Genomic DNA, 16,052 nt, shown 5'->3' with positions numbered 1-16,052 from the left:
TGCGTACCTAACTCTGAATTTCAATCTATTTTATCTTTTTGTCATTCTTATGCTTGTGGTGGTCACTTTGGTGCAAAACGTACCGCTCTCAAAGTCCTTGAGAGTGGCTTTTATTGGCCTACCCTATTTGAGGATGCATATGCTTTTTGCAAATCTTGTGATAGATGTCAACGAACATGCAATCTAGGTGCTCGAAATCAAATGCCCCTCAATCCTATTCTCACTATCGAGATTTTTGATGTGTGGGGCATTGATTTTATGGGTCCTTTTGTTAATTCGAATGGAAAATTTTATATACTTCTTGCTGTGGATTATGTTTCTAAATGGGTGGAAGCAAAAGCCACCCCTACTAATGATTCTCAAGTTGTATGTGAGTTTGTGAAGGAATATATTTTCTCTATACATGGTACACCAAGAGTGGTTATCAGTGATGGAGGCTCGCACTTCAAGAAATCCTTTCACGCTCTCCTCAAGAAGTACAACATTACACACAAGATTGGTACGCCGTATCACCCACAAACTAATGGGCAAGCTGAAATTTCAAATCGTGAGATTAAGTCCATCCTTGAGAAAACCGTTAACACCACACGAAAGGATTGGAGTTTTAGACTAAACGATGCATTATGGGCGTATAGAACAACATACAAGACACCGATTGGTATGTCTCTGATAGACACATTTTTGTGTCTAATTTGTCCTCAATGTCAGTATTGTTGGAACTCTATTTTTGTACTAATATTGTGTTTTTATGTATTTTTAGGAAATAAACATTTTTGGAAAATTCGGCTCGAAAAGTTGATTTTGGCACCCGGAGGACACGTGTTATTCGGACTCCGAAGTTTGGATAAGGGGTAACCTAATTACTAAGGGGCACCCCCAGGTCACCCCCAAGGCATCTGCTATTCGCACCCCAGTCCAGGATAAGGGGCACCTTCTTCAACAATTCAAATTCTCAAAATTGGCGGGAAAAAATTGTCTTGAACTGCCGTGACTAGGGTTGATGATTCTAAGGTGTTCCAGTGAGATTCAATGGCCCAAATTAAATGGGTTTGTTCCTAGGTCCTAGACATAGCTGGTATGGGTGTTGGATTCGGTCAAATTTGGTTAGATAATCGGTGGGAATCAAAACAGGGAAGATATTCTCAAATAGGGAAGATATTCTATTAATTGTTGGATGGAAGAGACGTGCATGGGTTAACTCTATTGGCTGGAAACTTCTCCTACAACTCAGAGATGATGCGTGAAAGAGATAAACCAGGAAACAATCCGTAACGAATCAGAGAAATAAAGAAAAAAAATATCGGAAAATATTCTTTTATGGCCGGATATTCTTGGAGTTATTACAAGGATTGGAGTGACCGTTGTGTATAAATAGGTCCCTAGTGTCGAGAAGAAGGGGCTGTCGAGAGTTTGGGGAGGTTTGGAGGCGAGCAGAGAGGCGCAAGAGGAGTTGCAGAGAAGTTACCTGCTGCTGCTGCTGCTGCCATTAACACGCCTGAAAAACACGAAGAACGGACTCACAGCATCAGTCGTTTATCAACAGAAACATCGACTGTCCCTTGCGGGTCGTAGTTCTTCAACGACAACAGCACCTCAGCTCTGTCGTTGATTTTGGACGCCTCTTGTGGGTCGCAGAGTTCTGTTTTACATCAATTTCTTGTACTTCTCTTCATTGTAAAACACTTTTGAGCATCAATGAAATATTTTGAGAGGTTTTTCACCATGATGAGCTAAACCCCAACACTGGGGTGATGGAGGAAGCCTTATTTCACACTTGGGTAATTATATTTAATTCTTCTCATGACTTTTGCACTAATTTTAATTGAAATTATGATTTGAAAAAATTAGTTGTCATTTGATTTGATGCGGCATGCTTAGCTTAGATGATTTGATGCCTCATGCTTAACATTTACAACTAATATTTGGAGAATTTATCTTGGCAAAAATAAGAGTCAATATATTTTATATATTTACTGAGCTATAATTGTTAAAAGAATCATTATTTGAACCTTAATAAATGAATTCGGTGGAATCCTAAACCCCAGTACCTCTTGCACCATTGTTAATATTTTTGTGTATATAATTTTTATTAAATCTAAAAAAATCTGCTTTCACAAGTCTGAAAAGAACCCTATTTTATAACCACTATTACTACAACCCCAGAAAATAAATAATCAGTCTCCGTATCGATTGGTTTATGGAAAAGCGTGCCCTCTCCCAGTTGAACTTGAGCACAGGGCTTTATGGGCATTAAATATGTGCCACATGGAGTATGACAAAGCGGGGAAACAAAGGCAACTACAAATCAATGATCTAGAGGAGATACGTAACGATGCTTACGAGAGTGCTCGTATATACAAGGAAAAGACTAAGCTTTTCCATGTCAAGATGATTTCTCGAAAGAATTTTGTTGTGGGACAAAAAGTTCTTTTATTTAATTCTCGTCTTCATTTATTTCCTGGTAAGCTAAGGTCCCCATGGATTGGACCTTTTATTGTTAGTAATGTTTTTCCTCATGGTGCAGTTGAGATTACTAGTAGTAAAACCGGGATAACATCCAAGGTCAACGGCCATAGATTGAAGCCATATTAAGAAAACTTCTCTACTGAGAAGGTGGACGCAATTAGACTTCAAGATTTACTCCCTCTGGAGGAGTAGTAAGGAGACTTCCCAGTCGGGCTGACGACTTTAAACTAAGCGCTAATGGGAGGCAACCCATAGGTTTTGTATCTTAAACCCTTTTATTCTTTGTTTTTATTATTTTCATATCATATTTTCATCCCCATGTTTAATTTCATTGAATCCGGAATCTATCTTAGAAGAGAATTATGACGAATACCTTTTCGTCAGAAATATTCAGACTGCGCGTAGTTCAGTCCAGAGACCATAACTGTCAGACTGTTTATCGAAACACTGTGCCCTTTTGACACTTTGTAGAAAACACTTATATGAACAACTTTTGTGAAACGTAGTTTTTCCAAATTCCTCATCAATTTGCACAGTTTTTTCGTTTTATCTGCTGCAGAATTTTCGGTTTTACACATTGAGGACAGTGTGAAGTTTAAGTGTGGGGGAGTATTTTGCATATAGATTTTTCATTTTTTTTTTTGCATAAAACTTTCAACTTGTAGAGATTTTAGAGTCACTAGCATACTTCTAGGTATGTTTACATAGAGAATTCTGACCGACATAACTGAATTTGGAAGTGTTAGGGAACTACGTTCGGATTTCTTACGAATTGGAGTGTTAAATAATGGATTTAATCATGCCGGTGATGCAAATGAGGTGTAGGGAGAAATGCATTATTAGAATTGCTGATCAATAATTAGTGGAGACTACCCATTTTCATATCAACCGAGGCACCAGACCAGATTTCTTTTTTATAAATGACTAAAGAGCTTTCTTCTGAGTGTGTGTCACCGCACGTTAATTCCGGGTAGAATGGTGAGATACCCAACCTCCCACCAATAGAATCACTACTTTTGATCTCTTGAGTGCTAATTTTTTCAATCATGAGGGTGACGTCTATAGATGAAAACCACCTTCTTGTAGTTTGATTTGCAGTTAGCACCATTCTCTCTCGCCAAGGACAGCTCCATAGAAACACACCATCATCATCAACAAGTGGAGCGACATCAGAATCTACAAGGGAAGTTGAAGACGTTTGAGGTTTACAAGCAACAATTCAAGGAAGAGCAAAAATTTCATATCCAAGTAAAAACAACATATAATGAGCGGACTTTTATATACATGTTGAAGACTTATTACAAGAGCAAAGAAAATCAAAAGATGAGAATTATTGAAGTTTATGATACAAAGACATTACAAGTTGTGAAGATCAAAGTGGTAACATACTTCTCACATGGCCATGTTAATTGTATTTCATATTTATTGTTTTAGTTGCAATCTCTTCTCAAAAAAATAAAATAAAATAAAAATAATAAAAATAATAATAATACAAAGAGATTTGCATTTAGGTTGTTATTTCATCAATAAGGACATGTGGAAGAAAAACATATAAAGAAGTTTCAAACAACAAGGAAATTGAGGAAAAAAGTTACAAATTGTCAAAGTTCTGCGAAGTTCAAGAGTTTATCAGCAACAGTTGAAGCCGAAGACGAAGACCGAGAAGATGAAGAAGACGAGCTGAAGACTACGTTTCTATTGGATGCTGTGAGAGTGATGCTTTCGACACTGCCGATCGGATGTGAAGGTGGTAAGTACTCCCATCCTTGCTATAGTGGTTGATTTCCTTTCTTAGAGAACATCAGAAAATATTTTTATTTCCCTCGATCTTGTGGGGTCTCCAGAAATAATTCGGAAGGTTTCCTTCCCACTATTCAACGTGTGTAGGATTCTCTCTTCATTCCTACCTGCACACATGTGAGACCCATAAAAAGCTATCTTATTGAGTGCAATTATCATAAAATCCTTTTAAGTGAGGCAGAAGTCGAGGCGAAATGCTTATTGATCGCTCTCAAACACGCATTCTCTCATTATGGTGTGGTTATTTATCACTCAAGATTTAAGAATGAATATGTCCTTTGGTATTTCTAACTTCTTATTACTAGCATGCAGAAACTTTATGTCCTCATAGCTCTTTGGATGCTTGGGACGCTGGAGCGCTTAGAAGTTGGAGTAGGTTTTGTGGGTATACCTCTCATAAGCCCTCACAAGACTATAACTCGTCCACTATGGACACCTAGGGGTTTAAAGGCTTGTTTCACATGCTAAGTGTAACCGTATCCTCGGCGAAATGGAGTTGTTGTATTTTGTTTTAAGTTAGGTAGTTTGCTCGAGGACTAGCAAAAGCCAAGTGTGGGGGAATTTGATAAGTCCATATTTTACATATATTTAGTGTTAATTCCATGCTAGTAATTGTTTGTATTCTTGCAAATTATTGTACATTACACTTGTTTTCTCTTATTTGTGTTTTATTAGGTTAATCATCTGAAAGAAGTGAATTGACACTTAATTGTGCAATAAAAGAAGCTAGCTACAAGTGAAGAAGGGCCAAAGACTAGTGGAACTCGTTCAAATGGAGGATTTCTAGCCATCATTTTGTAGAAGACAGGAAGATGAAGTCAACGACGAAAGAACGAAGTCTTTCTGAGTTCGTATGAAGAAGTTACGAACAAAACAAGAACTCGGAAGATTATAAGGGTAATATGGTCATTTTAAAGGGCAGTGCTATTAACATCCCATTGTACGTTAAGGGGCAGTCATCCTGTTAAGGGGTGACTGTTTCAAAGGAACTGCTAAAGGAAGTCATGTCATTTACTGATGGTAAGTTAGAATTCAAATAGTGTTAAGGACACCAGGCCATTCAGTTCAGGGATGCCACCATCATCTTCTTTCCCTCAACAGAACACGATGAGTTTTCCGGCCAATCTCATGTTGTCGTACTGAAGATTAACAGGGAAGTGGTGATCGATGGAGTTGATCAGAGACTAAAGGATATGGGTTCGGAGTTCGAGAAGATCATTGGGTTGCTGTTAGATGAGATGGGTCGATGACTGATTCTCGAGTTGCCTGTGATGATAAACTTGAGGTTGCTGTTGCTGCCAACCATGACACTTGAGCTCGAAACAGAACGCTGTCTTGATGTAGAAGCTCATGGTGATTGAGATGAAACAGAAAGGATGGGGCTTGTGCCGGTGCTGGCCTTTGTTCGTGATGATTCTGATGCTGCTGGGAATGAGTTGATGGTGCTGTGAAGAGATGAAAGAGTAGTTGTTGCCATTGGCAGTGGTAAGAAGAAGTTGTTGATAGAGTTTGAGAATCACCGGCGATTGAAAAACAGAGAAGCAGTGATGCTTGGGCTTTGGTGTGACAGATAAGAGATGAGCATAAGATGATAACTTATTGGAAGTGATCATCATAATGGTGATGAGAAGGCGATGCTGCTCCCATTAACGATGAAATAAGGTCAAGATGGAGCAGAACTCGAGCTGGGATTCAAATCAGTTATGACTCAGGTTTTGCTGCTGCCGTTGGCAATAAAGAAATGAAGAAGCGGGACATCGGTGTTGTTGTTCATGATAAGTTGATCAGAAAGAATTGGTTGCTCGAGCTTGGAAGATTTGGACCTCGAGCTGGACAAGGAACAGATAAGCACGAACCTGAGGAGTTTGATATGTTGTTAGCAAGATATTCGACCAAGAATACAGGATGGAACTGATGCTGCTGCCGTGATTATTGTGGACTCTGTAGGATATTTCTGCGTCCAAGATAAACAAGGAATCATCGATACGCGTTTGTGGAGGTTGGATAATCTTTGGAAGTCAAGACTTGAGCGACAATTCAGTCAGAGAATGGTTTTGGATTGATACTGCAGCTGCAAAACAGCCGCCGAGTGATGCTTTTACCGTTGAATTTCAAGATGAATGGTGAAGATTAAAGCGCGTTTGATTGTTCGTGGCGGTTTAGAATTGTTGTGTGGTTATCAGATTCGAATTTTCAGGGTTCGATTGCTATAAATAGAGGTCCAAATTGCAACCAAAAGATATCTCCTCACCCTCACTTTCACGCCCACAAACTGCTCGATAAAATTCTCCAGAGAAGAACAGAAGCATAAAGACTTCACATATGCACTAGTAGCAGAAAGGTTATAGCAACAAGGAGATAGTGGCTGATCTCCTGCAACAGAGGCAGTAGTAGCTAAAGTTTTCTTGCAACAAGGCGACAGTGGCTGATCTCCTGCAACAGAAGCAGCAGTATCTAGAGTTCTTCTACAACTACAGTTTGCTTTCTATAAACTCCATTATGTCTAGCTAATTTACTTATTTGATTGAGGATGAATTCTAAGTACTATATATGATTTGATTTAGTATATGAATTTGTTCTGATTTCTTCATATGATTATTGTTTGTGTTTATTATTAAAAATGAATATGATTGATTGATAGATTGTTTAGGTGGCCAACTGAATATATTTGTTAACTCAATTTAATGCTAATAAAGGTTAAGATATCCGTAATTGTTGAATAATTTCTTACACAAGTAGAGAACGTGAGACCTTGCGGAGGGATTCCGTAAAGCAATCGCGTGTAAACACAACACTAGAAAGTAGACCGAGCGTACTGAGTCTAACTACTAGGATTAAACCTAAATTCACAGACCATAAAACATTCGTCTAAATTACATCTTGTAAGCGTACCTCAAGGTGGTTCAGACAGATAGACTCTGGCGACTAAGCGTACCTGTTGTCTAGTGGCTTAAGGGATTTTGGAGATAGCTAAGCGTATATGTTATCTTACGGTTAGTAATAATTTATGATTAATGATGAATGGATGAATATACTACTTTGATGAATATTTAGTTACGAAGAAGGATTCCTCGATCATCTCACTCCATTTTGCTTGCAATCTTAATTACTTCTCATTGCTTTATTATTTATTTAGCTTTTGAATCTAAAACAAAAACCCCCACTTGTGACATTTTTAACAACTAAACTCCCTGCTCTTCGTGGGAACGATCCTTGCTTCCATTATATTACCAGCTAATTGTGTGGAAATAACATTATTAATTTTTTGAGCTTACGACACCCATCAAGTAACCACGTTCCATCTTTTCTGTTGCAACAATTTGGGAGTTTGAAGAAATTTGAGCGTTTGTGCTCAATTTCTTTGTTGGAGAAGGGTTATTTTATAGCAGAGAATGACCCAACGGCTAGTTTTTTGCCGTTTCTCGAAAAATTCAATGCAATAACTTAATATAATCCCAGATTTACGTCCAGGATTTATAGAAGAGACCAGGCCGTATAAGCATTTACGGTTGGGACGTGTATAAAATGACTGGGAAAATTCATATTTACGGCTTGGTAAGGTTAAAACTTATCTGTAAATGCTTATACAACTCGTTTTCTTCTATGTATCATGTCCGTAAATCTGGGATTGCATATGAATTGACTTGTAAAGTTCATACTTACGGCTTGGTAAAAGTTAAAAACCAGTTGATTGAGCTTTTATGGCCTAGTCTTTCTATGTATCATGGCCGTAGACCTTGGATTCATTGAGTTTTTCGAGGAACGGCTAGTTTTTTTGTTAAACCTAGCTGTTGGGTCATTGTTTGCTATAAAATGACCCTTCTCCAACAAAGAAATTGTGCAAAAACTCTCAAATTTCTTCTTTTCCCTATAATTTTCTCTAACAAAAAAGAAGAAACATGGTTACTCGCTACACTACCGAGGAGGATGTTGCAATCGTTAGAGCGTGGCTGACGGTAGCGAAGCATTACTAAGATGTAAAAATTTACCCATATGAATCTTCCGATTCTTTTTGAAACCGTGTGTGCATTGTTTTTGTGGCGTTAGACGGAAATCATAGTGGAAGATCGTTGAGACTCGTTAAGAAAATATTCGAGAAGCTCTTTCCACAATCAGAAGCTTTCAAAGAGGAAATGAAAATCTGAAAGGAAAAAAATCTCAATATGCCACATGCTCAAAGAGTAAGTTTATCAATAATTCGTCCATCAAAAATTATTTTTGAGAATACTAACTTATAATTGATATGTTTTCCAGTTGGAGATGGCCGAAACCGATTATGAGGATATCCATGGTAAGAAGTTTGACCTTAATGGTTGCTATCATGTCTTAGAAGAAAGTACTTGATTTTGATCACTATTATTAAAACCCATGTTTGCAATGTAATGATCTATCCTCTAATTTTTATACTATGAAAATGTATGCCTTTTCGTTTCAATGAAGTGTTATGAAGTATGTATATATGCCTTTTTACTTTTCCCGGTTCCTAAAAATGATACAATTATATAAGAATAAAGAAACAATTGACTTTCACTCAGATGTTTACAGTTATGAAACAATAAAAGACCCGATTGTGAATAACATTAACGGTTGGAAGGTGCTTTTAAACCCAAGCGCCTAAAATGTACACGGATAGAAAAACTACAAGATTTAACCGCTAAAAGCTCATATGGCCTGGAAACTAGTGTCACGGCTGGGATACTACGGTTACGGTGAGGAATTCCTAGCCGAGCACAAGGAAAATTTTCAGTTTTCTACAAATACAGAACAACTAACGGGTAGGAAAGTCCCAACACCTCACAGCTGGGAGTTCTTAGAGTCCCAATCGTAACTAACCTTTCACGGCTAGGTCGACAAGAACTCCTAGCAGTAATCAACCCAGAAGCATATTTCCTAAACCCTAAATTCATCAATCTTACTTATTAAACCAATCTAAAGGTAAAATAAATTGTGGGTTTTTTGATTCTTAACATTCTGGAGGATTTACTGGTGTTTGGACATAATTTGTGGTTCAACACCTTCATAAACATTAGAATCATAACCAATTGATGGTGGATTCAATTGAAATCATCCTGATCTTGTCATCTTCAGAATCAACCTTCATAAAAAAAATCAGAAATCGATGAATATTTGAACAAAAAAAAATCAAAAATTTGATCATAGGTTTTGTTTTGTTGTTTGTTTTTGAGAAGAAGAAGAGATAAAGAGGTTAGTGATTAATTTTGGTTTTTCAGCTTTAAAATAATTTTGATTTCAGGTAATAAGAATAATTAAATGGTAAATCTGACTTTTAACACGAATTAGGTCTCCCCCTAACAAATTTTAGGATACTAGAATCCTATAAAGCCCCTAAAACCCAAATGGGTGCAGCCCAATAAGAGGATTCTTTCATAATTGCATGTTGCATTTTGAACAACCCTTGTGATTGAAAAAGATTCTCTTGGATCATGATTTTGGGCATGCTGAAATCTTATTAGGCATACAAAACAATAATCCTAACTTGGATGACCTTATAAGGGGTACCCTATGGGTAGTTCAATTACCTTTATACCCTTAATACAAAAATCAAAAATCAGTTTTCTAAAATATCAAAATCAGTTTCCCTTAACATCTCTTCTTCTTCCTCCTCTAGCCGAACTCTTCCCCTCCCGCGAAAAAGAAAATTCATCACCGTGATTAATTGTCGATTCGTAAAAATTTGATCGTCGATTAAACTCAACTACATAATGACTCGTACAAAGAAAAACAGGGACTAGGCAAACCAAATCGTCTTCTAATCCATTAATTGAAGAATAAGAACCAATTGAAGATGAAGGTGTAGAAACTGAAAATCAACCACCAATTGAACCAGAAATTGAACCAACTGCATCTCCAACTCCGGAAATGAGGATAAAAAAGTAAGTTTTACAAACCCAATCTCCTATTTGTTGTTTTTCATCGATTAAATGACGGTTACGGTGTTCGGTTCGGCTCAAAATTGAGCTGCGTTTTTAGCCGAACTGTTCTTCACAGAAGCTTCCTGTAAGTGTATATGAACAGTTCGGCATGAAATTTCATGAAATTTCAAGCCGAACCTAGTCACAGATAGAGATGCATAGGGGTTCGGCGTATTCGAAAATCATAATATGTGCCGAACCTAGCACATTTACGAGGTTCGGCTATTACGATATTCACATTATGTGCCGAACCAATACAAAATTCTTACCCCAACAATTATCACATTTACGAGGTTCGGCTTATGTAAATAGCCGAATCATGTACTACCAAAAGGTTCAGCGCTTACGATTTTCTCAATATAAGCCGAACCTCACGTAATTTTTCTTCCAGATCACACAGGATTAGGTTCGGCTCATTGTGACATTTTTAAACAAGCCGAACTAGTTGGTTCGGCTCATAATAATAACACTTTCAGCTTGCCGAACTGTTCATTAGTTGTCAATATCCAGGTGGGTTCGGCTGATATATTAAGCCGAACATATTCCAGACTCGCCGAACCTTAGTGAAAAACACAAACTTTTTATGATTTTAAGCTACAAAAGTGAGATTAAACATAAGATAGAAGTGTACCCTCCTCATCCATTGAATCAAATACAAGCTTTTTTCTCATTTTTCCCTTCTCCTTCTCAAAAAAAAAACTAACTTTTTTTTCTTACTCAAAAATTTTCATCTACACAAATTTATAACTAAATAATCTTAAAACTAATCACTAATCACTAATTAGAATTATTTTAACTAATCATTAGTATTAACACTAATCCTAAAAGGGCAGATTTGTCATTAAAAAAAATTGGTTAAGGGAGTTTCTGATTTTTTTATTTCACATCTTTTTTGTCTTTATTAAAATGCCTAATAAGATTTATGTATGCCCAAAATCATGATTCATTCTCTTGGGGGTATTGACCGCACCATTACTGTGTTAGCTATTGCTAGAAAAAATTAGTGTCCACATAAATATCTTCCCTTTCTGGCTGCAATAACTGAGAACTGAGTTCTTATTGCAAAACAGAAAAGCTAAAAAGAAGATCAAATGGTTGTTCTCACCCACCAATTTATACACCCTTTCCGTCTTCCTCTTTCTCCACCACCATTATCAAGAATCTCAAAAACTAAACATAACTCCATTATCATCACTTCCTCAGCCTCACCCATGGACACACCACAAACCAACCATCCAAAATTCATGGATTTTCCTCATCTTTCAATCTCAAACAAAAATCTCATGGTAGACTTAGTTTCAAAAATGGAGAATACCCTTTCACCTGATCTTCTCCCTTCTTCTCTCCCCCCTGAAGTTCAATACTTCCAGAACAGCTCAGCTACTTCTCAAGGTACTCTTCTTATCAGGTCCGGCACTAACAATTCACTGGTATGTTCACAAATTCCACCATCTTTTCTTACATTAAACCAGTAATTACAACCCTTCGATTAGATTTTCATTTTTATTTTTATAAATAATTGCAGGTGGATTGTATACTTGGAAGTTGGATTCATTGTGGACTTCCAAATGGAGGAGCATTGGATATTTCAACACTCACTGCTTATCTCAACAGCAAAACAGATGCACCACGTTTTCTCATCGAATTCCTTCAAAACTCTCCGAAATCACTCATTTTGATTCTCGATTTACCACCTCGGAAGGATCTAGTGATCAGTGCTGAGTACCTAAAAACATTTTACGAAGAAACCCATTTGGATGAACTTAGGAAGAAACTGCTGGAAATATCAGAAATCCGACCTTACATTTCTTCTTCATTATACATTCGAGCTCTCTCATCTCCTACAGCTATATCCGTTACTATTGACTGTGAATCAGGTGGAGCTGCACGTCTGCAAGAGATTATTCAGGATCATGTTGGACCAATTGCTAAGGATATGTTGGAGGTTTGGTTAAATCAGTGTGTTCGTATAGAAAGAGGAGTAGATGAATCGGAGAAGGTTGAATTGAAGAAAAGAGATGTTTTGGTTAAGAAAAAGACAGTTGAGATGGATCTTGCTTCTAGTTTACCAAGATTGTTTGGTCAGGATGTAGCTGATCTTGTCATCAAAGCAATTGAGAAGGCTTTTGATATCTTGTAATAATAACCGTGTAATGCTACATCATTAGTCTCCATACATGTTCCATTTTAACAAACGCAGGCGCTCATTAGCCTCCATACATGTACATTTCAACAAATTCAGAAGCTCAAATGTAGCAGCAGCACTAGCGGTAAATTTCGAAGCAGAGTTCCTCACGGCCTTAAAATTAGTGAGGGAAAAATTGGGAAAAAAAAGGCTCTTGGCACTCTAGAACTGGAAGTCATCGTGGTGGGCTGGTGGCCTATCAATCTTTGATAACGGCATTTACCCCAGTAGAGTGCACGTCGCATGCAGCCATTATGGCCATTGTTAAATCTCTGAATGAACCAAATCAAACTGCATATACACCCCAACTACAAAAACCTCTCCCTCAATTACTTTTTATTTATTTATTTATCCATACCTTCAAATTTCCCATAGTATATATTCTCGTTAGCATTACCAGAATGTGTAGGGAATTTCTAGGTGGTGCGACGTGCTTGACAAATTCAAAGGACGAAAAGATGAATAGGTAAAGTCATCATAAACATCAACTGGAGAAAACAAAACTCATGGTAGAATCTAAAGGTTGCAACACTGCTGCGTAGGCCCTTCTTGGTAGGAATAGGAATACCTGTTACAGCAGGGAATCAGAAATATAGTAGCTTTACTTTCAGTATTTTGGTTATCTAGGATTCTTGAGAGGTTTTTCACTCTTTTTAGTAAGGGTTTTTCCTACTCAAAAGTCTAATTACAAAAGGAATAGGTTTTAAGAGTTCTAATAGGATTCTTTATGATCTTTGCCTATTTAAAAGATGTTGTCAGGTCTTATTTGAGATATAGAAATTACAGTTATACTTATTTGGTTCATTGTCTTGTTTACTGCATACAATCGTTTCGGCTGGCCGTGATAGTACTCGGTTTTAATCACATCATCATCAACATTGCCGCAATTAGGTACGAATAATATCATGAACGGTTCGTTTCTTGTGTACGTAGAAAAAAACATATATGAGCTCCCATTGTTTTATCTTTCTTTTCCATTGGTTCGGAAACTACTAGAAACATATGGGAAAGACTTGACAAGCATATCAAAAGGATGTTCTGTAGATATCAACTGCACGGTCGAACAGTTTGAAAGTATAGTTCCACGGGGAAAGTTAACAAAAGCAGACATCTGTAGAGAACTAAGATATGATGAGCGATTGGGGATTGCATTGCTTTCTGGAGTGACACGGATCTAAAGAATACAGTATCATGCAAGATCATTTCATATTATGACTGCATGTTTTGTACTCGTTACTTCTTTTTATGGGAGATTACAATATTTTCCTCCTTTTCCTTGTATTCCAGGAGGTCTTATTGTTTGTACTTTTACTTATACGATTATCAGTTGAGAGATGTTGATATTCCTTAAGATTAAAGTAAATCACTTTACCATACTGGTGTTTATATGAATGAACTGTTGTATTATCTGGCTCACGCACGATACACTGGTTTTCCTGGTTGAGATAGAGTTTCATCATTCTAGTGTTTGCTTTAACATACACTGCAAATACATATCATACTCATGCATGCTGTGTCAATTGCTATGGAAGAGTGGTTATATGAGTTTCATTTGGTTAGAAATATCACACCTAAAATTGAGGAATTCTGACAAAAAGTTACATCCATACTTCATGGGCAACATAACACTGCAATATGAAGACACTACACCACGGAATGAGAGACAAATGCACCTTTTCCTGCGATAAGTTCTTAGGTAGCGTAGGTTCTTTTTTCACACCCAAAATCAGTACATGAATAAGAATGCACGGAAATAACTTACATGTATTTACTCTTAACAAGTAGTCTCGGTATCATACATAAGAACCTCACCATTAATCAATCGCTAGAGGCAGATTGGAAAATAAATATTGCTGTTAGAACTCCCACCAAAGCTGTAACCCCCAATGCTACTGTCGGTAATGGTGTCAGAAGTCCAAAATTCTGCACAATCAGTTTAAATGGTTTCTTATGTTCAAACAGTATTCCTCCAAAACGAAAACACTCTTGTAAACAGAAATCCAATCACCAAAATTTATCCACTCTTACGAATAAAAATCAAGGACTTGAATATCATACAACAGATATAAAAGAGTACCAAACTTTGCAAATTAATAACTTAAAAAAGAACAACTTACGAAGCTCCTTAATACCTCTAAAAGTCCTTTGCCTGTTGATATTTCGACTGTGAGAGCAACTGCAAACCCAATCATTGCAAACCGTCCAAGCCATACAGCCAAACCATTGTCATCTTTTGCACTTTGTTCACTTCTAATAGAAACTGATTTTGATCTTAATTCAGGCTTCCTTTGACATGAAACCTTCCATACCACTGGAATAAAAAAAAATTATACAATTCGCCTGTTAATCAACGAGTCAAACTAGTATCCAAAACGTGAATTTGAGCAAGAACAGTTAGCAAACAGAAACAGTGAATCTATTTATGGAACAACAAATTTATTAATTGTCTCCAAACACACCCATTACATTCCTATGTTCATAGTCCCTGGGTGGAATCTTCTTATTCACATATAGCTAGAAACACGTCAAACTCTTATCATGCCCAGCTAGAAACACGACTAATTGTAATGCAATTAAGTATAACATTCACAATGGTCTTAACAAACTAAGCCATTGTCATTTATGTGATTACATCGCTCAAATTTTCGAGAATCAAGCACGAATGAAGTTTAATAATTAAAATTTCAGTCTAAACTGAATCCACTGACCTAAGCAAGCAAATTGACATAAAAAGGGGAAAATTATATCCATTACACCTGCTCTTAACTACATAACTTCATTATTTATCAGCTTACAAACAATTTAATAAGTAAAAATCCATTCTACCAGATTGACAACTTCGGTGGTAGGAAAAAATACATTGGGAAAAGGCTGAGTGAGCTTGAAAAAACACTGTAATGGTGGGAGCAGAAAAATGGAGAAATTAGAAGAAAGTTACCAACAATACTTACAAAGAGGAGAGCATCCTTGGGTGAAAGAACCCGCACCGCTTGCTAAACTGGATAATGGAATTCGTGTTACAGCAGCTCGTGTTTGGGTTGTCGATTTCAGAGCATTAACATCTGCAAAAGAAGAAATTAAGGACAGGGTATTCTCAAATTACAAAACTGGAGAGAGCGAGGGAGGGATAGAGAATTACAGTAGAGAGAGGGTGAGACGACCTGAGCTTGTGCCATTGTTGGTGCAGAAAGAGAATTCAGCAAATGCGAACACACCTCTGAATTCCTATCTAATACCAAACGACTAATTGTAATGCAAACGTGTCGTTATCTCCTTCTCAGAAAAAGCGTTACAGCATTCGCACCATCCTGTTTCATCAAGTCTTACACTCCCTTGACACCAGATACCGATACATCTATGAAGCGATCTCATAGGTACCTGGGAAACAGCTGGAGTTTACCTGGGATACATCAAGGTAATGTACCAGGTATGGAGATCGCCATAATCTTAATTACACATGGTAAGGAGATTATCTTTTTCAAAACAAAAAAAAAATGATAAGGAGATTATGCAAATGTAATGTGGCGCAATTTAGGTGGCAAGCAAGGTTTTCCAATGATTAATGAATAACGAAGAACGAGTGCACAAATGCAAGAAAGAGGAAAAGAACTAGAGAGTATGGCAGCACATCTCAAGCCAGCTATGTAGATCAGAATGAAGATCAAGAA

General features: G+C 37.1%; 2 protein-coding genes across 3 annotated transcripts; one reads left to right on the top strand and one right to left on the bottom strand.

Annotated features, from left to right (window-relative positions):
- The first annotated feature begins 11,158 nt into the window (after positions 1-11,158).
- Positions 11,159-12,474, top strand: LOC113356881 (red chlorophyll catabolite reductase-like). The gene is made up of 2 exons (XM_026600114.1): positions 11,159-11,629; positions 11,725-12,474. The coding sequence occupies exons 1-2, from the start codon at positions 11,291-11,293 to the stop codon at positions 12,337-12,339; spliced, it is 954 nt and encodes a 317-aa protein (XP_026455899.1). The 5' UTR covers positions 11,159-11,290; the 3' UTR covers positions 12,340-12,474.
- Positions 12,475-13,972: 1,498 nt separating this feature from the next.
- LOC113356880 (stress enhanced protein 1, chloroplastic-like) lies at positions 13,973-15,843 on the bottom strand. Of its 2 annotated transcripts, none has more exons than XM_026600112.1 (4): positions 15,524-15,843; positions 15,336-15,446; positions 14,502-14,695; positions 13,973-14,307 (listed from the first exon to the last, which is right to left on the bottom strand). In XM_026600112.1, the coding sequence occupies exons 1-4, from the start codon at positions 15,558-15,560 to the stop codon at positions 14,203-14,205; spliced, it is 447 nt and encodes a 148-aa protein (XP_026455897.1). In that variant the 5' UTR covers positions 15,561-15,843; the 3' UTR covers positions 13,973-14,202. The 2 variants fall into 2 exon arrangements, with proteins under 2 accessions (XP_026455897.1, XP_026455898.1); XM_026600113.1 differs by having other exon boundaries at positions 14,517-14,695; positions 15,524-15,685.
- Positions 15,844-16,052: the final 209 nt, after the last annotated feature.

The sequence above is a fragment of the Papaver somniferum genome, chromosome 3 (assembly GCF_003573695.1).
Source record: "Papaver somniferum cultivar HN1 chromosome 3, ASM357369v1, whole genome shotgun sequence".
Lineage (NCBI taxonomy): Eukaryota > Viridiplantae > Streptophyta > Magnoliopsida > Ranunculales > Papaveraceae > Papaver > Papaver somniferum.
Note: the sequence above shows the minus strand (reverse complement) of the source record. Positions and strands in the feature narration are given on the sequence as shown.

Bases quoted from the DNA above. Each gene is read 5' to 3' on its own strand.
- LOC113356881 (XM_026600114.1), top strand. From the start codon at position 11,291: ATGGTTGTTCTCACCCACCAATTTATACACCCTTTCCGTCTTCCTCTT. The intron at 11,630-11,724 runs GTATGTTCACAA...AAATAATTGCAG, and splicing joins CCGGCACTAACAATTCACTG to GTGGATTGTATACTTGGAAG.
- LOC113356880 (XM_026600112.1), bottom strand. From the start codon at position 15,560: ATGGCACAAGCTCAGGTCGTCTCACCCTCTCTCTACT. The intron at 15,447-15,523 runs GTAATTCTCTAT...CTTCTTTTGCAG, and splicing joins CGTCTCACCCTCTCTCTACT to ATGTTAATGCTCTGAAATCG. The intron at 14,696-15,335 runs GTAAGTATTGTT...TTTTTATTCCAG, and splicing joins CCAAGGATGCTCTCCTCTTT to TGGTATGGAAGGTTTCATGT.